Source organism: Betta splendens, chromosome 22, assembly GCF_900634795.4.
Source record: "Betta splendens chromosome 22, fBetSpl5.4, whole genome shotgun sequence".
NCBI classification, from domain to species: domain Eukaryota; kingdom Metazoa; phylum Chordata; class Actinopteri; order Anabantiformes; family Osphronemidae; genus Betta; species Betta splendens.
The window spans coordinates 14,825,161-14,847,504 of record NC_040900.2 but is presented as its reverse complement, the minus strand read 5'-3'; the positions used below and the strand labels follow the sequence as shown (position 1 = coordinate 14,847,504).

The following is a 22,344-nucleotide window of genomic DNA, read 5'->3' as shown; positions in this document are numbered from 1 at the left end:
GTGTCTGTGGCGTCATCAGGGCTTTAAGTTGAAGTCGTGTGTCAACATAATGTTAGGGGGATTACACCCATCAGATTCTCTCTGTCTAATCTAAAATGATGGCTCTGATACCATTGTTTCAGTCTACCTAAGCAGAGAAACTGTTCCAGGCTAAGTAGCTGTCAGAGCCAAACTGGACCGGACTAAACTAAAAACAATAAAGCTGTTGGACTGAATGCAAGGTAGGTATTTCATTATGTCAAGGAAAGATGAAGCGCTTAATATGATCAATCATAGTTTTAAATTTATAACAGGTGTTCACAGTACAACCTTGTTTCTGGTCATGTTCCTGCTTCATTGCCAAATGTCTAATTTTACTTTTCTTTTATTACCTGAAGCTAATGTTTTTATTTCAGGTTGAACAGGAAGTAAATTTAAATAATGTGAAGGTAAACATCATTTACACACTCAAAAAAACTTTATACAACACAAATGATCTCCTGTGTCTGAAATGAACTTTAGAACACACACAGTACTGAATTGACTGGTTGCATCTATACATTTCCATATTGCAGCTATATTTCATCATGCAACTTTGAGCTAACAAAAAATTGAAAGAAAGGCCAGGTGCAGAGAGGCTGTTACACCTCCCTTGTGGGTGAAAATAACAATCATTTTCGTTGTCTTTTCCAGAGCCTTGTAAATGTGGGAGTGTGGTCACAATGGTCCACAGCAATGATAACAGGAACTCCTCACAGTGAAAGATAGACATTACAAGGAGGAAGAAAAAGAAATTAGATATTTAATGGATGAGAAATTAACAAAACAAAACAGAGAAAAGAGCCACAGTGGTCTAATCCAGATTTGTCATAGAATATAACTTGAGTTTTCAGTTTTTTACTTTACACAAGTGAATGAACATCTGTTGAAAGTGATTTTTTTCACTTATGAGAGGCAAAGTTCTGCAGAGGAAATGAGCCTGGCCACTACAAGTTCATATCCAGGACAGGACTATGAAATATATCAAATTAATATGATGGCAGATTATGTCATTGTGCAGGCTTTGCCACTTAACCTCATTCTAACATTTCAGAAAGAGCTGTGCTTTTTACTTTTGGGTGATTAAACAGCTTGGAAATTATGACTTCATTCACCAACTCTGCAGAAGACCCATATTGCAGAGAGAATACCATCTTGATTGTTGCCTCAAGACCTGGAAAACATAATTAAGACCATGGATATGTGGTTGCCATGAAGTCCTTAAGTTTCCTGTACAGTGGGTCACACTAACCCAATGCTTAATTCTCCATTTGGTAACGTCTGCTTGGAAAGTTGATAGTAACCTTTGGGCTGATTGCACTGTGAGGAAATTCTTCTTTAATTCTGCACACATTTCTTATTGACTTAGCTTTTAACTTAACTTTTAAATATGTTTTAATTGATAAATAAAACTTAAACCACACGCATGGATGCAAAATTATAAAATAATATGTGCCATTTCCTTAGTAAGTACTCATGAGGACATTTATATATATTTAAATCTGAAGAAAGATAGTATTTGTTGACTTGGTTGGTTGACAGAGCTAAAACAGCCATGTGATCTTTCTTCTAAGATCTAAGCAAGCAGGCCAGTGTAAGACTAAGCTGACTGTTGCTATCACTATGACGATGCAATCAGACTGCTGCAGTCTGCCAGCATGACACAGCATCTTTGAGATTACCACAAATGCTGTGCAGGTTTGTTTTGTGCAAACCTGTAACCTGCACTGGCAAAAACATAAAAATATTATTATTATCATCATCATTAATTATCTCCTCCATTGATGCTTTTTCAGCAATAATATATAGAAAATAAAAAATAAAACAAAACAATAAAATAAAATACTGCTAATAATTTATTGCAATATTGAGTATATTATTATATTTTACAAAGAAAAACATTTTCACACTTGATGTGGAATCAGAGGGTTTACACTTTTTTAACAGACAACATGTAGTTAATTATAATTCGATCAATCAGGTTTTAGTGTAGTTTCCCAATCCCCTGCACGTCTTATAATCATATTAGTGGATGCATGTGCTTTAAACAAAGATTTCGCAACCAACCAACAATGCAGGTCTAGAAGTTGACCCGCTCCATTGAGTGAAAAACGAAAAGCTGTTTAAGCATGCTTGCATTGCCTTCAGTAATTTAGCAGGCCATGTCTGTCTGCCGGCCTGCCTTCACTTACTCCACCATGTGGATGGGGTGGCGAGCTGAAACCGGTTCATAAGTAAATGGAAGGCCGGTTTCAGCTGGTTGCGTTGCTGGGGTAACGGCCTCTCTATAAGTACTACTGGCTCACGCGCCGGCCTCCACTGTAGTTTCAGTCCCTGTGGCGGAGTTGCGGCAGTAGCAGCAGACTTCAATGTGCAGAAGAGCTGCTTAATTTCTTCTTAATACCAGCCTTCGGGTGTAATGGAAAAACGGTTTGTAAATGCTTTTTAAGGTAAGCCAGGAGTTTTCGATATGTCATTTTTCAGTAAATTCCCCTGAACCAACGCTAGCTGTCCAGCAGCGTGGTTCGGTCATGGCGCCTTACAAAGAACAATGCTAAGGGGTTTACTACGTTAATGTTAACGTGCTATACCGGTTAGCCGCAAGCGTAACGTCAGTTTCATTCATAACGGAATGGCTTCTAGGTGTTACCTAACTTAGCTAGGACGTGGCCGGTGCTCAGGCTACTGGCTAGCTAGTAGTTACACGCTTCATATTTGTGCCCCCTAACTTGTGTAACTAGCTGGAACGACATTCAATTGTGACGAAATCCTTCTTGGCGGTCACAAATTTTAGAATGCCTACGTCATTTATGAACTAATGTAAAATATAAATGGTTAATCGTAACTTCAAGCAGTAACCTCATGGCACGAAAAGCTGGACGTAACCCGGTATGTTGTAATTTATGGGACACTCATTGGTTCATTTGCCCGTCACTCTTCATGCCGAAGCCGTACCTTCTTTGTAATTGGATTAAACCTAGACTGCAGGACGTACCTTTTCCTGTGCATATCCCGTTAACCTGTAAGTTACATAAAGAGTTATTTAAGTAAATATGACAAAATAGGCCTTCCGTATAACTTTTAATAATTGAACGGCGCTTCCCTAACCTGAGTCTAGGTACTTCGATGTAGTTAAAGTTTAAAACTAAAACTCATTAGTCAAGTTCTAGGTTATGTCTTGCTACTTCAGTTAAAAAAAAAATGTTTGCTTGCATTGATTAAATCAACTCATGTTGCTCACAGAATCATCGCTCAAGGAAATCACTCACTGCCTACACTGCAGGCCCTGGGCTTGAGTCTTATTTGAAGGGGTTTAACTTCACTGGCGAGCCACCTTGGCTACTCTGCATCTGAGAAACTGCAAAACCATATTTCACTTCTCCTGTAGCCAAGTAAGTTATCTTTTAAAGTCGACGCCAAAGAGACAAGATCGTAATCTCAAATCTTAATGCAATGTCTCTATTTCTCTTTAAGTTTACTTAATAAATCAAAAGAACCAATGAATACCATGAATACGTTTGCTGTCACGGACTTTGAATTCTCATTCTTGGAGGAGGGATTCTCTGCCCCTGACACTATTGAACAGAAAATCAATGAGTCGTCACAGACCGTAAGTTTCCTGTGCTGGTGTTTTAGGGGTTACGCAGTAGCTTTTTGTGTTTAATTTGACTAATATTATAAAATCCTTTGCTTCTGACAGTGTTGTATGTAATATTAAAGTACTAATGTGGTTTCTTAAGTTGCATTATAAAGTGTTTAGAATAGATGTTTTTTGCCTAAATCCAATCATGCACTTCATTACAGGATGACAGAGATGCTTTTTATGTTTGTGACTTGGGAGATGTGACTAAAAAACACCAACGCTGGAAAAGGGCATTACCTCGTGTCACTCCTTTCTATGCTGTCAAGTGCAATGATAGTTGGCCGATACTTAAAACGCTGGCATCTCTAGGAACTGGCTTTGACTGTGCAAGCAAGGTGATTTGGGGGAAAATTTATCATTTTACACATTGTTCTAAATGAAATAACAGTAAAGCCCTCTGGCCTGCTACAACTTCAATTTTAACCTCTGCATTCTTCTGCCTCTAGACGGAGATTCAACTGGTTCAGTCTCTGGGTGTAGATCCAAGCAGGGTCATATATGCCAATCCCTGCAAGCAAGTTTCTCAGATAAAGTATGCATCTGCCCATGGGATTCAGATGATGACCTTTGATAGCGAGGTGGAACTGATGAAAGTGGCTCGCTATCATGAGAATGCCAAGTTAGTGTTATTGACACCCTCATTGGCAATTTTTGTGGTTTATTTTGCTGCTTCTCTGTATCTGCCTGGAATAAACTTTAATGGTGTCTTGTGATCAGGCTGGTGCTGCGCATTGCCACTGATGATTCAAAGGCGTTGTGTCGTCTGAGTGTGAAGTTTGGGGCCCCACTGAAGTCTTGCCGAAGTCTCCTAGAGCGTGCTAAAGAACTGGGCCTGGATGTAATTGGTGTCAGTTTCCATGTTGGCAGTGGCTGCACTGACCCAGAAACGTACACCCAGGCTATTGCTGATGGACGTTTAGTTTTTGATATGGGGGTAAGTACTGACGCAAATGCATGAAATTGATGTATTGGTTTTCATTCAACAAGGAGCTTTTTTTTTCTTTTCATTTTGTGACCTAGAATGAACTAGGTTTTAACATGCACCTATTGGACATTGGTGGTGGTTTCCCTGGTTCAGACAATGGACAACTCAAATTTGAAGAGGTAAAGCTTTTGTCAAAGATGACTTGCCTTACAATTATCAGCAGACCAATTTAAATGTGACCCCTCTTCTCTAGAGCACAAGCGTCATCAACTTAGCCTTGGACAAGTATTTCCCTGATGAGACTGACATCAAGATCATCGCCGAGCCAGGCCGCTATTATGTGGCATCTGCTTACACACTCGTGGTAAACATCATAGCAAAGAAGGTCATCATGGATGAAGACTTGGGCTCTGATGGTAGTGCCATTGATTTGCAAAATGGCTTTTATTCAGTTACACTGTGGTTTTTATAGAGTAATTTGTGATTTTTTTCTTCCCTTTTTGAATAGAAGACGACAAAGAGACCATAGACAAGACTCTGATGTATTATGTCAATGATGGAGTTTATGGATCTTTCAATTGCATATTATATGACCATGCAGAGTGTTTGCCAATACTACCTAAGGTGACTAAACTGGCAACAAATTTTGAATTGTATGAACCAATAAGTAGAAAAAAAGCTTACTTCTCTCCCATTTTTTTTCTCCACCTGTTAATATAAACAGAAGCCAAAACCTGATGAGCTCATGTACCCCTGCAGTATCTGGGGCCCAACCTGTGATGGACTTGATCGAATTATTGAGCAGTGTTACCTACCTGACCTGCAGGTGGGTGATTGGCTAGTCTTTGACAACATGGGTGCCTACACTGTGTCTGCGTCCTCCACTTTCAATGGCTTCCAAAGGCCGGACATCCACTATGTTATGTCCCGCTCTGCTTGGTAAGTAGCTGTCAAATGCTTAAAGTAGTAGTTAGTGATAGATGGATTTTGCCCACGAGAAATATTAATAGGTTTAAGCATATCAAAAATCTAACCGTTCTGTTGCCTACAGGCAAAAAATGCAGCAGATCGGTTCCCAGGCCATTCCAGCTTCTGTGGAGTCTTGCCTGTTTGAAATACCAGCCTGCTGTGGCAGAGAGAGCAGCTTGGAGATACCTACCAAACCATGCCAAGCCCATGTGGTTTAATCACATTGTATGCTGCAAATCTAGAATTTGTTTTGTAAATTATTCAGTTATTTTGTTTGCTCAACATTTCATGGCCAGTTACTTGACGGAAGAATGAGAGGGACCCAATGCACATTTCTATGTTGTATAGAAGCTGGGGATTAACCTTCACTAAATGAGGCAGTCACATTTTGCGTTCATCCATAGGTTCCAGGCAGAGTGTTAAAAGGTAGTCACCTACTTGAATTTGCTCTATCTTTTGTCTGATTTGGGGACATGCCTATCAATACTGGAATTCCGTTATGCAGAAAAAAGTTGCTGAAATAGGGTAATGTGAAAGAGGAGGCATGGCATGAGGGCATCACAGGTAAAGTCCATGCAGTAAAGGGTTAGTCCTTCAATGGTCATTTAGCATAGGTTGTTTGTAGCTTTGATGGACTGGCCTGTAAAAGCCAAGGTTCAAGTATTTGGTGGCGCTGAGATGTTTGAAGGGGTGATTATCCTCAAAGAATAGCTGCTATGTTGTTTTCCGTATTTGCCTCTCCTGTACAGAGACCGCCTTAAGTGTTAATCCTCAAGATGATAACTTAACTATTTATTACTTTGTTAAACTGACATTAATGTAATGCGTTGTGTAAGTCTTGTGCTTTTATACAGCTCATAAATACCGCCATTACTTATAACTTGCATAACTGTGGTCTGCATATTCAAGCACAATATATTGTTATTCTGTGCTAATATAGCTGCAGGAATTGACTTGCTAGAGCTCCTTTATACTAGATAACCATTTCAGCTCCCTGCAACTTCCCGATGTTCATATTTGTACCAGTCATCAGATTCTACAAGTGCTGCCAAAAGCAAGTCTTGAAGATTAACATTTCAAACATGGGGACTCAAGAGATCAAACAGCACCTCTCTTGTTTTTCATTTTATGTTTTTGTAAGTTCTTGAAAGCAAAATAGCTGTTAAATTTACAATTGGGTGTTCGGCTATATGTTTGGAATGGATACAAAAGAGATGGGATTGCAAATTCATGATGCGTTCCTATGGAAACTTTTGAAGTTTTGTATTTTTTTAATAAATAACTTGTTAGGTGCATAACCAGACTGTCTGTCTTCTAAAAATTACTGTAGCACTGGGGACCCCACTGAAGCTTTCCATGAAGGTTTAAGACCTCCATCATGTGGCTATATGTCTACATTACTGTTAGAGCTTTGCGTACGCTACAGAGCAGTTAAGGTTTGTTCAGTTGTAACTGATTGTGGTAAACCTATTTACGACTGAGCTTCAGCTACATAACACTTTTCTTTGAAGTGCACATCCAACACATTAAAGTAAACAATAAACTTGTATCCCATTTATAGAAGTGCTTTTTTGAGAATAGAATGTTCAGAATTGTCTGAAGTCGCTTCTGCCATCCTAAAAGATGAACCAAGTTTTAGATATTGAGTTTCATCTAAAAAGGTGAGCGAGTGTTTTAAGTGCATGTTTGTTTATTGAAGGGAAATTTATCTTTCTTTGGTAATAACATGGTTACAATTCACTAAACCTTGTTTAACTTACACTATTGTCCTGCAAGATGGATGTTCTGAGTCTGTTTTAGGATTCTGATATGTTACTGTGGATGCACGTTGCTGAGTACGGTTTTGTATACATTCTTTCAAATTTAGTCTGTGTTTGGTCTTGTTTTATTTGCAAAGGAAGTAGTATATATTATAATTTAGTATATCATTTATTCATAATCCAAAGTTTTTCAAAGCTATATTTTTACAAAGTACACCTTATACATGTTGGTCCATCGGTTAGTAGAACGTTGGGGAGCAAAAGGTTTCAGGTTCAAAGTCCCACCAGAGCACTAAGTATGTCCTTGAGCAACGCATTTCAAGCTAGCTCCCTCAAGGGATGGGTCAAAATACAGATAATTACCCCAATGTGGTATCAATAAAGTTCAATTATTATTATTACACATTTTTTAATTCAAGCTGAATAGAAGCATTAACAGTATCTCTGACTGACTTCCATCCATCCGTTAGCTCTATGCTACTTTATGTTCTTCAGTGTGTTAAATTATTTACAATTATTTACAATTTGTGAACCTCCAGAATTGTTCATATTTAGGACAATTCAGGAAAAGATTAGGAAAGATAAAAAAACAAACAAACGTCAAAACATTACCCTACTTTGTGTATCACCTAATTTAGCACATTTTAATTTAAGAATTAAAAGAAAAAATTTTAACCGTAAACTTGCATTTATCTTCACAAATAATGAACTGATCACAATGACAAGTACAGGTGAAATTATGAATTCACTACAGGTGTTTCTCTCCGCTCAAAATGCTTCCTGATGTACTCAGTGATGGCAGTCTCATTATTAAGCTCTTTCTTAAACAACATAATGTAACACTTTGGGGCCAAGTGACAGAGGAGGATGCTGTAGCTCGAAATTAGTATAGCTCCACCTTCTGTAGCTGTTTTTTTCTTTCCATAGTTATTGATGTAAATCTGGATGAAGAGGAGCCAAATGATTAGAAACAGCAACATGCTGATAGTGATTAAATATGCATTTTTGTACAAGTCTGGCAGCTTTTTACCTTTGAATGCAAATATCAAACAAGTAAGACCCAAGAAAGCATTATAGCCTGTCGTGGCTATAAAGAAAGCAGTGGAGCCATTATCACACTCATGCAAGATGATGTCACTTAATATAGTTTCCACTGGAAATGGGGGGTACAAGTACAGCCATGACACAAAAAGGGCCAGTTGGATCCCAGAAATAACGGTCACCACGGCTGCTGGCTGATTGAGTTTCTTTAACCAGGACCCCATGTTTAATTTAAAACTGAAGCCCACTAAGATTTGGAACAGGTTCGACAGGATGCAAGAGATGCAAAGAGAAAAGGCAATTCCGAAGACAGGCAGACCTACCATGCAGGAAATCTTAGTGGGCTTTCCTATGAGGGTGAATGAAAGGCAGAAGCAGGTCAGCAGAGAAAAAAGCTCCAGAAAACACAATTTACCCCCAACCGCCTTCACAATGGGAGTATGAAGGTAGATTCTAAACAGAACAGCAAAAACAACGGTGACAATTATCCCCAAGCCCCCGAAGGTAGTCAGAACAATACTGAGGGGATCAAACCACTGTAGCATGTCCTCGGTTTTGATTAAACACAGATCTCTCTCTGGAGATGAATAAAGTCTCGGACCACAAGCTGTACAGGTCTGAGCTGTAGATGTGAGCATAGAGATGAAGTGTTCATTGCTTGAGCATTATTCTGTGCATGCACACATTCTTTAAATGTTAAACAATATGTTAAAAATGTAGAAATAGTGCTTAGATGAATGGATGGTGGACATGAAAACATGCCTCTGTCCTGACTGTCCAATAGAAACCTACCACTTTTATTGGAGTACTCTCCATCCTCACAAGGAACACACTTTTTGCAACACTTTTTGTTTTGCTCTTTCAGTTGTTGTCCCGGTCTGCATGTTTTAGAGCAGTTGTAAATAGTCACCTTTGAAGGTAAAGCAAAGCAAAATCAGCACACTTGATATTCAAATGTTTTTCTGCAATATAAAAAAGAAAATGTTGACCTCACAGTCACACTTTGCAGCTTGCTAACCAAATCGTTCTTAAGGATTTTTATATCTTTGGGATAATTTGGCTGGTATTCTCCAATACGTCTAAAGTCTACGATGGATTCAGTCACATTCCAGTGTACAATGTCATATCCTAAACTGGGGTCTCCGTTGGCATCAAACCATATAGGTGTGTTGTTCACAGTGAAGTTGACTTTCTTGATTTCCATCAGAAGCTGTTGAGACAAACCAGACGTACATTGAACCTTCTTGCTGATGGTTGCAACCTCATATTTAATGGAAATACATTGGAAAGGGAACAATGCTCTAACCCAAACCATAAATGTGATTTCTTCAAAAGCAGGAGCAAATCACTTTGTGTCAGCGTGATTACTATACCTCTGCAGCTGTGAAGTTTCTTTGTTCACATGGTTGGACCCCACACTTCAGCAAGTTTAGGAGACCCTCGTAAACAACATGAACAGCTAAATATGTATTGTATGATGAAGCGTAATCGATGTAATTCACCAAGGAGCTTATGTTATTACAATTTCCAAATTCGTTTGTAAGAGAACAACTTTGTCCTGTCTCCTTAGATTTAGAACAACATGTCAGGAAATGCTCTAGAAAGGTGTTATTGGTTTTGCTGAAACTTGAATTGACATAGTTTACAAAACCAGGCACCTCATTCTTCTTAGAGATGAATCCAAACACCTGGCCAGCCAACACAATGTCTTTAATTGTAGAGACATATGTAGACTTGGCCCAAGAATCACTTGCAATCCATGTTCTGTTCAGTCTGTTTGTAACAGCTGCTTTCATGATCATATGAACGTTGATCTCCTTGGTGAACATGATGATGGCCTCTGCAAAGGATTCATTCACAGTATGAACAAGGTCAGCCAGATATGAAGAATTGAAGTTATCAGGCAGGATATTAATAAATTCAATGCAAATGTCACTTTGGCTAAAGAGTGTCTCTAGACTGCCACTGCCAGACTTCCCATAATCATCATCACTTCCTATAATAGCTACTGTTTTCCAGTTGAACTGTTTCACCAGCTCTGTGATGCCCTGTGTTTGATATTTGTCACTAGATATTGTTCGCAAAAAAGTGGGGAACTTCATCTTGTTGCTGAGAACTTCACTGGTTGACGAGTAGCTAATCTGCAACAAACAGAAATGAAGTCATGCTAAAATCCATTTATAATTGTCTTTCTATTTATTTATTAGACTGCAAATAGAAGACAAACCTGGGCAAGTGATGACAGAGCAGTAACTCGTGCTGTAGCTACTGATACTTCAGAATTCCTTGCACCAATCACAGCCTTTATTTTGGGGTTTGACTGGCTCTTTAGCAGTTGCAGTGTTGCTAACATGGCAACACTGACATCTCCACACGTGTCATAGATGTCATACCCAAGCGTTAGGTTGGATAGACTTGATGTGTTTAGATTTATTTGGTCGATAGTATGTATCATTACTTGAGTGAGTAAGAAAACTGAGACATCATAGCTGTAAAATTGGCAAAGGAAAAATGAAATATATGAATAATTCATTGTTCTATGTCAAGTAAATTGATTTTTTTAGCTCGGCCATACTTACTCACTACAGAAGAGCGGCCCAGGCGTCGTGGATCTATTTGTTGTCACGTGAAGAGGGAAAAGCCCACCTATGATGATGTCGCCTGGTGAGTAGGCACGCAGAAAAGGCATTTGACTCAAACAAAGGCAAAGACCACTCATGGCACTGACAAACCGCAGAAACATTGTGCCTGCACAGACCAAAAATAATTGCGCGCAACCAGTTGTTCTTTTCTTCACAGTGTGAACAAGTTCCTGGATGAGCAGCTTTCTCTTAACTTCCCCTTATGTGAAGTCAAATGGGATCATTTGTATTTTCACCAGAATACAGTATCTGTGAAATATGCAAAGAACTCAAAATGTTCACACATAAACAAAACACAGGACATGGTGTTTTTAATTACTGATAAAAAAAAATCCAGCACAGTCACATGAAATTATGATCATTTTTTACAAACAGAGCAAACAGACGCTTCATTACCCCGAAATAAGATTGGTTTCTAAGACGGAACTAAATTTTGAATAACGTGAGGTCAGCGACCCCAGAAAATGCTTCCACACAGAGTCCATCAGAGGGCAGCACACACATCAGCTGTACTGTTGGGATGAATCAGCATTCATGGTTTGAAGGCATAAAGGAAGGTTTGAACATCAGTTCCATGTAAAATAAGAGTAAGTTATGTAGTCAAGAAACAGAGATTTCACATTGCATTGTTATGTTAATTCTAGGCCTGCGCAGTTTTTACAGCAATCAAACCAAGCTCCTATGCTCAGTTATTAAATTAATTATAGTAAAATAATAAATACAAGCAATTATTGTGATTTCAAAAACAAATGCAATAAAAGTTTCTTAGTGACATGACTCTCTACTCTGAAACCATCTTACTTGTGCAGATCTGATTTGCCGTGGATCCCTCCCCCGTCTACTGTACACCACCTCATATAAAAAGGATGAATAGGGCTGGTGATGTCTGGACTCAGAGAAGGACAGAGACCTGTTTACTGTTAACATGCTTTCATTAATATGGGGGCTGGTTGGTTTCATTGTGTTGCTAAGGTCAGGCACTCGGGGAACCTTTCAACAGTTTGACTCGAAAGAACTGCAAATCCACACTATCCAGCCTGCACCTGCGTCAGTCCCTGCATGGGTCCCTCTGCACTTTGAAGTCACCAGGTCCATTGAGCAAACATCTGATCATCGGGAGGCCCGACTGGATGATGATGATTACAGCGGTGTAATCCACAGGCATCATCATCATCATCACTATCAGCAGCAGCAGCGGCAGCAGGGCGTTGGACCAGGAGCCAGCACCTTCCGGACGACGCAGGAAAGAGCTGGACATGACAGCAGAGGTTAGTATCCTACACTGACTTACACACATAACCATCCAAATCCAAAACATTCAGTGCAGGATGCATGACTATAAACCTGCTCTCCGTTCTGTCCCATCTAAATGTAAACTGACACTATAATGTAGCATCAACATAAACATTTTTTCAGCATTTTACTTTCATTGATGTACAAAGCGTAAAAATAGATCACATAATCAAGTTTTTAATAAATAATGTATTTCAGTGGAGATTCTTGGGACATCAGATGAAATATTCTATGAGCGTTGGACAATGACTCAATAACCTCAAACTAAGAAACACAAAAACGTATACAGTACATATATACACGCGCACACACCTAAAACAGCAACTGGCAAAGATCGAGCACATTTTAATAACTTAGCTCTCTGCAAAGAATTCATATTACCACTTCAAGTTTTTTTTTTAAATGTCAAGCGGTAAAAACATCTTAATATTGTTTTTTGACTTTAGTGTAAGTAAGTATGTGTTAATGAGTCAGCAGCTGTATGCTCAGGGTGTAATCTTTGTGCAGTATTGTATATACTTTGTATATTATATAACATGAATGCTATTATTTTAAGTAAACTATTCAAAATGTTCACGTCTACCAATATGCTGACTCGTGGTTTTTTATTATTCCTTTGCCTTTTTGTTTTCCCTCATCAAAGCTGGTGGCATAAATTTTAGGTTTCCTCAGAATCAACCCTACCATCAGCAGCTTCTGAAGAAAAGCTGGCCGACCTCACATCTGCAACGCAGTGCTGCACCGTCTGCAGCCTGGCAACTGCCTGAAGGCTCAAAGATCTCTCCTGCATTTCTGAGAACTGCTGCAGGTATTACCAATAACCCATTTACTCCATTTGTTTGTTTTTTTAATTTATGAGGTACTTTGCACATGTAAATGGCCATTACAAAATATACTTAGCTAATACTGTGTATAACGATGAACCGCTATTAATCTTTAAAGTAGCTGCAAACACATGTCTGTGCATGTGTCTGCCATAGGAACAACTGTGAAGTAATTTCTTTTCTCAGTTGTTGTATTATACCATCATTAACAAACAAATAATAAATAGGATAAATAGGTACATTATAAAATCCATTTTAAATGTTAATTTATTTATTACAGCAACAAGGTCCAGCTGCAGAAGTCGACCCATAGACCTGGTCTTCATCATAGACAGTTCACGTAGTGTGCGTCCCTCTGAGTTTGAGAAGGCAAAGGAGTTCTTGCAGGACATGGTGGACAGCTTGCCCATTGGATCCGATGCCACGCGAGTCGGCCTCGTCAATTATGCCAGCACAGTAAAGATCGAGTTTCTCCTGAAGACATATTTTGACAAGACCGCCTTGAAGCAAGCACTCGCCCGGGTTGAGCCCCTTGCTTCAGGCACCATGACAGGAACTGCCATTAAGAGCGCCATGGAGAACGTATTCACTAGCCAAGCCGGATCTCGTCCCAGCCCCATGATAGCCAAAGTAGCCATCATAGTGACGGATGGAAGGCCTCAGGACAAGGTGGAAGATGTATCAGCAGCAGCTCGGGCATCTGGGATTGAAATCTACGCAGTGGGAGTAGACAGAGCTGATCTGATGTCCCTCCGCCTCATGGCCAGCCAACCACATGATGACCATGTCTTCTATGTAGAAACCTATGGTGTCATGGAGAAGCTCATTTCCAAATTTAGGCAAACCTTGTGTGGTAAGAATGATGGTGATGGGACTGTGGATAGCCCAGTCAATGGTCATTATGGACTAGGTCACAGGAAAAACAAAACAAACAATGAAAATGACATTGAAGGACACAACGGTATGTCAGATCCATTTTTTCAAATCTACCTGTGATTCTATGGGCAGCATCATACATGTTCATTCTAAAGTAAAGTGTCTTCTTCTTTGGTCTTAGAAACGGGAGCAAGGTGACAAGTGATTCACTGCCACTTACTAGTTTAGACATCCCACAGCATAGAAAGTACTAACCCTTGCCATGTAGTTGTAGTATTATTACTTTCGTCATTACAATAATTGATGTACTGCTCTAAGCAGCCAAGAAGAACAAACATCTGATCACTGGTTGATCTGTAGTTTTACAGGGACAGTGCTGCTGTTTGCACTCTCTGTTTCTGCTCCATCTCCAACTAGATTACCTCAAGCCACTTATTAAGACACACTATTTTGTTTTTTTGCCAACATTTACTGTTGCTTGTCCTGCAAAGCAAATGCAGAGGTTTTAGTGTTTTAAATAGCTTTTGGTTTATCAAAAAAGATTTGCATGTTATGTAGGACACATAACTTATTTCATCAACTAAAATGTCAATGATGATTGTCTTATACTTTTCTGCTGGTGTCACAAATCATGTTAAAATGCTGATCAGCTTCAAGCCTTTAACAAACCTTTGTACTTTACTCAGACCAATCTCTAGCCAGTGGCTACAACAACAACTCACTGCGTAAAACTGCTGTTATTATGAGAGAGTGAGAGAGAAGAAAATGAATTTACTGTACTTTGCATGGCCTGAAACTTGTACCATTTAATCCATATTTAGGTGAAGCACAGAGGTGGAACTTATAAGTTAACTAAATAACTGTGTAGAAAACAGTTTAACCTGTTTAATACACATTTACAACGCTTTAGTATTGCAGTGATGTAAAATAATTACACAAAGTACACTTTAGCCAATCATACACTAAAGTATTTCTCTGCAGGTCTGGACCCATGTGCGCAGGGACACAATTGCCAGGACATTTGTGTTAGCAATGGCAATTCCCACACTTGCAAGTGTCGCTCAGGCTTTGTGTTGAACCTGGACAAGAAGACATGCTCACGTAAGAGTACTTGGCTTACTCTGTATAAATAAAGACGAAATGCCTGTGTTTGGCAGTTAAACATGTCAGGTTCAAAAATGTAAAACACTTTTAAGCGATTATGTAATGATCTTGTAGGTTTGTATGCATATAGGTATATATATATATATATATATATATCGGTAAAAGTCACAGGACTTGCATGCGGGGGGTTCCCGGTTCGAATCCCCGTTAGGGCGAATAGGCATTCAGTGTGGGTCCTTGGGCAAGACCCTTCAAGCTACCGCCTACCTCATATCATGAGAGACAATGAACCACATGAGATACCGGCTCAGACGTCGCCCGGTCTAACAAGGTCTGCGTCAGGTGCTGGGGAACCAGAGCACCTTGGCGAGAAGTGGGCTACTGGAACAAGAAAGAAATGGCTGAGATGCGAGAACAAGGCTCTGTTGGAATGCTACTACTCAAGTAACCCTAGTCAGAGGGGCTACATGCAAAGAATGTGCGGTGAATGGGAACGGAGAAACCCACATTCAAGGCTGACGGCGAAGCAACTAGTAGCTCAGTGTTCCAACATCCACAAACGGCAACTGCTATCACAACTTGAGATTGACGAGATACAACACAAATGCTACGGCAAGGGGGAGCCAGGACGCCAGGTCAGAGGGGAGGTTTCACCATCTCCCCAACCGGAAATTGGGTACGAAGCCCCAATAAGCACAGATACGCTGAGCGAGACAGCGACTGACCTGAAAGATAAGATCATGGCGAGATTGAACAGGCAACCCCGAACCCCACTACAACGGCTAAGTGAAGTACCATCAGAAAGTCTCATGGAAGATGTGAATGCAGCATTGAGAGCGATCCCTACCACAACAATCACAGAAACCAATGAGCTGATATACGCTTCAGCATCAGTGATCCTAGAGGTGCTTGGCTACAAGAGCAACCATGGGAGCCATGAGAAACAATACCCACCATGGAAACGAAGGTTGGAGGCAAAAATCAAGGCAGCTCGGAGGGAAGTGAGCCAAATGACAGAGGCCCAGAGAGGTGCAATGAAAAGACCAATGCCTAAGAGGTACAGCCAGATGACCATACCTGAAGCACTCAAAACTGCCAAGCAAAGGCTACAAGCCTTGGCCAGCCGCCTAAAGAGATACACCAGAGATAACGAAGCCAGACGAATAAACCGGCTGTTCGCAACACAACCTGCGAAAGTGTACTCTCAATGGCAGGGTAATAACAACAGAGCAGACCCACCAAGGCTGGAAACTGAACAGTACTGGAAGGGTATATGGGAAAGGGAGGCATCACACAACAGTGATGCACAGTGGCTGGTGGATCTGAGGGAAGATCACAGCAACCTCCCTGAACAGAATCCAGTGACTATCACAGTGGCAGACATCCAACATAGAGTCTCAGGTATGAAAAACTGGACAGCACCTGGCCCTGACATGATCCACGCCTACTGGCTAAAGAAGCTCACTGCAATCCATGAGCGCCTGGCAGCACAAATGAACCAGCTGCTAAGGGATGGGACTCACCCTGAATGGCTAACCGAAGGGCGAACGATCCTGATAATGAAGGATCCCTCAAAGGGTACAGTCCCATCCAACTACCGGCCAATAACCTGTCTCTCCACAACATGGAAGCTCATGTCAGGCATCATCGCAGCTAAGATAAGTGGGCACATGAGTCAATACATGAGCGAAGCACAGAAGGGCATTGGTAAGGATACCAGAGGAGCCAAACACCAACTCCTGGTAGACAGAACAGTCGCCCAAGACTGCAGAATGCGACACACCAACCTGTGCACAGCCTGGATCGACTACATGAAAGCCTATGACTCAATGCCACACACATGGATCACTGAATGCTTGGAGCTGTACAACATCAACAGAACTCTAAGGGCCTTCATTGCAAACTCGATGAGGTTGTGGAGAACCACCCTTGAAGCCAATGGGAAGCCACTTGCCCAAGTATCCATCAAATGTGGCATATACCAAGGAGATGCACTGTCCCCACTGCTGTTCTGCATAGGTCTGAACCCCCTCAGCCAAATAATAAACAAGACTGGCTATGGATACCGACTCCGGAACGGGGCCACCATAAGTCACCTCCTCTACATGGATGACATCAAGCTGTACTCCAAGAGTGAGCGAGACATCGACTCGCTGATCCACACCACCAGGATCTACAGCTCGGACATCGGGATGTCATTCGGACTCGAGAAATGTGGGAGGATGGTGACAAAGAGAGGCAAGGTAATCCACACAGAAGGAGTCTCACTCCCAGAAGGAAGAATAGCAAACATTGAGGACAATTACAAGTACCTTGGAATACCACAGGCAAACGGCAACCTTGAACAGGCAACAAGGAATGCGGCAACAGCCAAATACCTCCAACGAGTAAGGCAAGTCCTAAGAAGCCAGCTCAATGGCAAGAACAAATCCCAGGCAATAAACAGCTACGCCCTGCCAGTGATCAGATACCCTGCAGGAATAATAAGGTGGCCAAAGGAAGAGATACAGACCACAGATGTTAAGACACGAAAGCTCCTCACCATGCATGGAGGGTTCCACCCCAAATCCAGCACCCTGAGACTGTACGCTAGCCGCAAAGAAGGAGGCCGAGGACTAGTGAGCGTGAGAGCCACTATCCAGGATGAAACATCCAAGATCCATAAGTACATCAAGGATAAGGCCCCGACAGATGACGTGCTGAGTGAATGTCTCAGGCAGTGGAGAACAGAGGATGAGATGCTGGAAGAGGGACCATCATGGGAGGACAAGCCCTTGCATGGGATGTACCACCGGAACATAACTGAAGTGGCTGATCTCAACAAATCCTACCAATGGCTTGAAAGGGCTGGTTTGAAGGACAGCACAGAGGCACTCATCCTGGCCGTACAGGAGCAGGCCCTGAGCACCTGAGCCATAGAGGCCCAGATCTACCACACCAGACAAGACCCAAGGTGTAGACTGTGCAAAGAGGCCCCTGAGACGGTCCAGCACATAACTGCAGGGTGTAAGATGCTGGCAGGCAAAGCATACATGGAACGCCATAACCAAGTGGCTGGCATAGTATACAGGAACATCTGCGCAGAGTATGGACTGGAGACCCCAAGGTCAAAGTGGGAAACACCTCCCAAGGTGGTAGAGAACGAGCGAGCCAAGATCCTGTGGGACTTCCAGATCCAGACTGACAGAATGGTAATGGCGAACCAACCAGACATTGTGGTGGTGGATAAAGAGCAGAGGAAAGCCGTAGTGGTGGATGTGGCAATACCAAGCGATGGCAACATCAGGAAAAAGGAACATGAGAAACTAGAGAAATACCAAGGGCTCAGAGAAGAACTGGAGAAGGCTTTGAAGGTGAAGGCCACAGTGGTGCCTGTGGTGATCGGAGCACTAGGGGCTGTGACCCCCAAACTGGAGGAGTGGCTACGACAGATCCCTGGAAAAACATCCGAAATCTCAGTCCAGAAAAGTGCAGTCCTAGGAACAGCAAGGATACTGCGCAGAACCCTCAAGCTCCCTGGCCTCTGGTAGAGGACCCGAGCTTGGAAAGTGGATGAGACCACCCGCGGAGGGTGAGAATAGAGTGTGTATATACATACATACATACATACATACTTATATATATATACTTATACTTTATACTTATCAGTGTTATAAAAACGAATAGCCCTGATTTGGAACCATACTTTATGAAGTAAAAATTAAAATGACCTGGATCCTAAAAGGACACACAAAGGCTTCAGTTGATTAAATAGATTGCGTTTCCTTTCAGGTGCAGATGTTTGTATGCAGGGACACGATTGTCAGCACGTGTGTGTCACCAGTGGCAGCTCATATACCTGCAAATGTCGAGTGGGACATACATTAAATGCAGACCAGAAAACATGCTCACGTAAGAACATCTGTGTTTGAAAAATTATTAACTTTTTATGAAGTACTTATTTTAAGACTGAATATTGCAGATATTACAACAAACAGGTTTGGGTTGTTCTACACACAGAAAGGCACAGGCCATCTCTAATTTCTTCACTCTAGTCAGTCATAACGTGTAGATGTGTCTTTTTACAGATTCGGATACATGTTCCCAGGGACATGACTGTCAGCATGTTTGTGTCAAAAGTGGTGATTCCTATCACTGCATATGTCACAAGGGATATGTGTTGAATGAGGACGAGAAAACATGCTCACGTAAGAACAAAAAGCCACAAATCTTGGGTTTATCGTGGCCAGAAAAAACAGGAAGACCTGTTAGAACACTACCTGAGTGCGTCAATAATGGAGTGTTACGTGTGTGGCTGTCTTCTTCCAGGTTCTTATACTTGTGCCCACGGTCATGACTGTCAGCATAGTTGTGTAAAAACTGATGATTCTTACATCTGTAAGTGTCATTCGGGCTACATGTTGAATGTGGATCAGAAAACATGTTCCCGTAAACACTGTTTTTGTCTCTGTGAATTGGGAATCACTGATTCTTAATTAGCTGCAGAAGGAAATGTGGTCTTATTGAAGTTAGTTGAGAATGTTACTGTAGCTGTGTGTCATTGCAGGTTTGAGCACATGTGACCAAGGGAATAATTGCCAGCATATTTGCGTTGCAAGTGGTGATTCTCACCATTGCAAATGTCGTGAAGGATACGTGTTGAACGCAGAGCAAAGAACATGCTCACGTAAGAAACTGAATTTCACCTGCGGTGAACAAACACTGCATCTGAAATGCTGGTGGTACTGCCTTGGATTGTTTAACCTGACTGCGTTGGACGTTTCTTTTCAGATTCAGATTTGTGTCCTTCGGGACACGACTGCCAACATATTTGTGTCAGAACAGACGATTCAGAACATGCAACAGTTTTTATACATTTATGGAGAAATTAATGTAAAACTACAGTTTAGGTTTTAGTGGTGCTTTATTTGGCTAAAGGTCCTGAATGTAACTACTTGCTGTGATTAGTATTATAAATAGTCATACTCAATCAATCTTTATTTATTTGTCTCATTTTATTATTTATTGTTTATTGCTGTAATTACAGAACCTTTAAATCACCAGTTCGGTTAATAAATCTACATTAGATTATGTCTAAAGGATCTGTCCCAGGACCAATTATAGTGGCAAAAGTGGTTGATTAAACGAATTTTGGCTGTTTAGTTCAATTCTTAAGTTTATTGTGATGCTTAACTGGAAATAGGGCAAATGGCCATAGTCATGAAAATGGCCATAGTCATGAAGTTTTCATGGCCATAGTCAGTTCATAAACTAAGTCAGTCAGATGCAGAAGTCTTTCTTTCAGGTTCAGATCCTTGTGCCCGTGGACATAATTGCCAACACATTTGTGTCAACAATGATGACTCGTATATCTGCAAGTGTCAAATGGGATATGTGTTGAATTCAGACCAGAAAACATGTTCACGTAAGCACCCGTTTCATTCTTTACTGTGCATGTTTGGCCTCTGCGGTGTCATGTAGCATCTCAGAGATTCCACACAATGCCACTTGTAACTGGAGTGTTTCAGCTAAATGCCAAGCCTGTATCTGGACAATATGAGAAATTGAAAAGTCTTGTTTGCTTGTGGATTCTAATTTTTTAAATGGAAGACAAATGACTTTTCAAATGTGATTATTTTAGATGACAAAGTAATTAAGTTGTGGGCTTTTCCTTTCAGGTTCAGGCTTGGATTTGTGTGCCCTGGGACATGATTGCCAGCACATATGTGTCAAGCAGGGGAACTCGCACACCTGCAAATGTCAGGCGGGATATGTATTGAACACAGATAAGAAGTCATGCTCAAGTAAGAACACCAGTCACCCAATATGAGCTTAACCTTGAATCTCTTAACTGACACATTGCATTAATTAGGCTTATGCCTTACTGAGCTGGCACTATATATCTCAACAAAGTCTTTTTATTAAAGCTGAGCTGGTATTTGCTAGTATAGAGTTGTTTAACCATGGCTCCCATGAGCACATATTTCACACGAATACTGGTAACCATGTAGTTAAGCTGTAAATAAAATCTAGTTAGATGCTGCCAAACAGAACACAACCTGTTTCTAATGTTGTTTTTCTCATTATTTCAGAGGAAATGAGGAGTAAAAACAACCAGGATGCCTGCATGTGTGAAGCTCAGGTTGTGTTCCAGAAAAATGTGCAATCAACCATTCAGGAGCTGACCAGAAAACATATCCTTGTGCATCTTGCTATAAATACTATAAATACATAGGGAATTTCTTAGAACAACTGAAATGTCTTATGTGTTTCAAAAATTGTTACACCCCTCCTAAAGAATCTTCATTTTATGTAGGCCTTTCATGTTGTACCGTAGCAGCACATTTCTATTTTCTTGACTCTTTGCTTACTTGATGAACTTTCATTGAAAGTGAACCTGATTGAGGACCAACAACACTATTAACAAGGGTGATGGAAGCAGGGATACATGTACTATATGATGAGCAGCAGCAGACAACACTCAAGATCTTTTAGTGTTACCAAAAAAATGTGTTTTTTGTGATGTAGTGCAGCCTGTTATAGGTTCAAAATATATCTGTGTCATTACCACCACAGCAGTTTTGCAATTTAGTTGCAATTTAGTGAAAAAAAGAAGTATGATGTGGATCATCATTTAAGTGAGACAGAGAGCAAAATGGCAAACATAATAAAAATGCAGGAAACAGCAAATTAAACCTTTAGAATTTTTGAGATAATAAAGTTTTGTACTATATTTTTATCGTGGATTCCTAGACAGCGTTATTGTGTAGTTTTCTTGGTAGAGGAAAGCCTTGCATTAAATAACACAAACTAATTTGTTTCACAACATGAGTATTGTTCTTATCCCAATGTTTGTAGTATGATTAAAAAGAAGCGAAATTAAACAGTTATGGTGCTTCAATGCTTGCCAGATGCTTGGCAGAGCATGGACCTAAATCTTAATGTACGTGTTAACCTGGGAGACTTTGATTAAATATTCATGGTGAATGAAACAAGTAGGCTAACTTCTTACTAGTGGTTTTTGTAAACTTTAAATATAAGTTCTGTATGTAATATTTTGCTATGTAATAGAAAATAACTTGTTTGTAGGTTTTTACGTATGTTGTATGTTCTTATGTTTGATATTTAATGGAAAGTTGCATATAGAAAATAAATTTACTCAAACATGTATACGTATCTTGCATTGTGTTTTTAAGGGACCAGAAAGAACAAGTAGTTAAAAAGTTAAAAAGTTAAATGTTTTTTCTCTCTAAAAGTAGAAACCACAATG

The 22,344-nt window shown here is 40.5% G+C and overlaps 3 protein-coding genes across 7 annotated transcripts; 2 read left to right on the top strand and 1 right to left on the bottom strand.

Moving 5' to 3' along the window:
- The first annotated feature begins 2,306 nt into the window (after positions 1–2,306).
- Positions 2,307–6,858, top strand: odc1 (ornithine decarboxylase 1). Of its 3 annotated transcripts, none has more exons than XM_029138953.3 (11): positions 2,307–2,448; positions 3,262–3,410; positions 3,493–3,628; positions 3,823–3,996; positions 4,108–4,280; positions 4,379–4,595; positions 4,682–4,765; positions 4,840–5,002; positions 5,095–5,210; positions 5,311–5,525; positions 5,638–6,858. In XM_029138953.3, exons 3-11 carry the CDS (start codon positions 3,518–3,520, stop codon positions 5,771–5,773), a joined length of 1,389 nt encoding a protein of 462 aa, XP_028994786.1. In that variant the 5' UTR covers positions 2,307–2,448; positions 3,262–3,410; positions 3,493–3,517; the 3' UTR covers positions 5,774–6,858. The 3 variants fall into 3 exon arrangements, with proteins under 3 accessions (XP_028994786.1, XP_028994787.1, XP_028994785.1); XM_029138954.3 differs by having other exon boundaries at positions 2,314–2,468; positions 5,098–5,210; XM_029138952.3 differs by having other exon boundaries at positions 2,315–2,468.
- Positions 6,859–7,239: 381 nt separating this feature from the next.
- On the bottom strand, positions 7,240–11,099 carry LOC114848466 (G-protein coupled receptor family C group 6 member A-like). Its single transcript, XM_029138949.3, has 6 exons — positions 10,936–11,099; positions 10,584–10,845; positions 9,730–10,497; positions 9,351–9,566; positions 9,149–9,266; positions 7,240–8,978 (listed from the first exon to the last, which is right to left on the bottom strand). The coding sequence occupies exons 1-6, from the start codon at positions 11,097–11,099 to the stop codon at positions 8,053–8,055; spliced, it is 2,454 nt and encodes an 817-aa protein (XP_028994782.1). The 3' UTR covers positions 7,240–8,052.
- An 83-nt stretch (positions 11,100–11,182) lies between these two features.
- LOC114848467 (matrilin-3-like) lies at positions 11,183–22,242 on the top strand. 3 transcript variants are annotated; one of them, XM_055505606.1, is made up of 9 exons: positions 11,183–12,266; positions 12,935–13,099; positions 13,396–14,076; positions 14,973–15,092; positions 18,867–18,986; positions 20,380–20,499; positions 20,753–20,878; positions 21,167–21,268; positions 21,446–22,242. In XM_055505606.1, exons 1-9 carry the CDS (start codon positions 11,924–11,926, stop codon positions 21,496–21,498), a joined length of 1,830 nt encoding a protein of 609 aa, XP_055361581.1. In that variant the 5' UTR covers positions 11,183–11,923; the 3' UTR covers positions 21,499–22,242. The 3 variants fall into 3 exon arrangements, 2 of the variants coding, with proteins under 2 accessions (XP_055361581.1, XP_055361582.1); XR_008693626.1 differs by lacking the exons at positions 21,167–21,268; positions 21,446–22,242 and having other exon boundaries at positions 19,163–20,499; positions 20,753–20,781; XM_055505607.1 differs by lacking the exons at positions 20,753–20,878; positions 21,167–21,268; positions 21,446–22,242 and having other exon boundaries at positions 19,163–20,520.
- Positions 22,243–22,344: the final 102 nt, after the last annotated feature.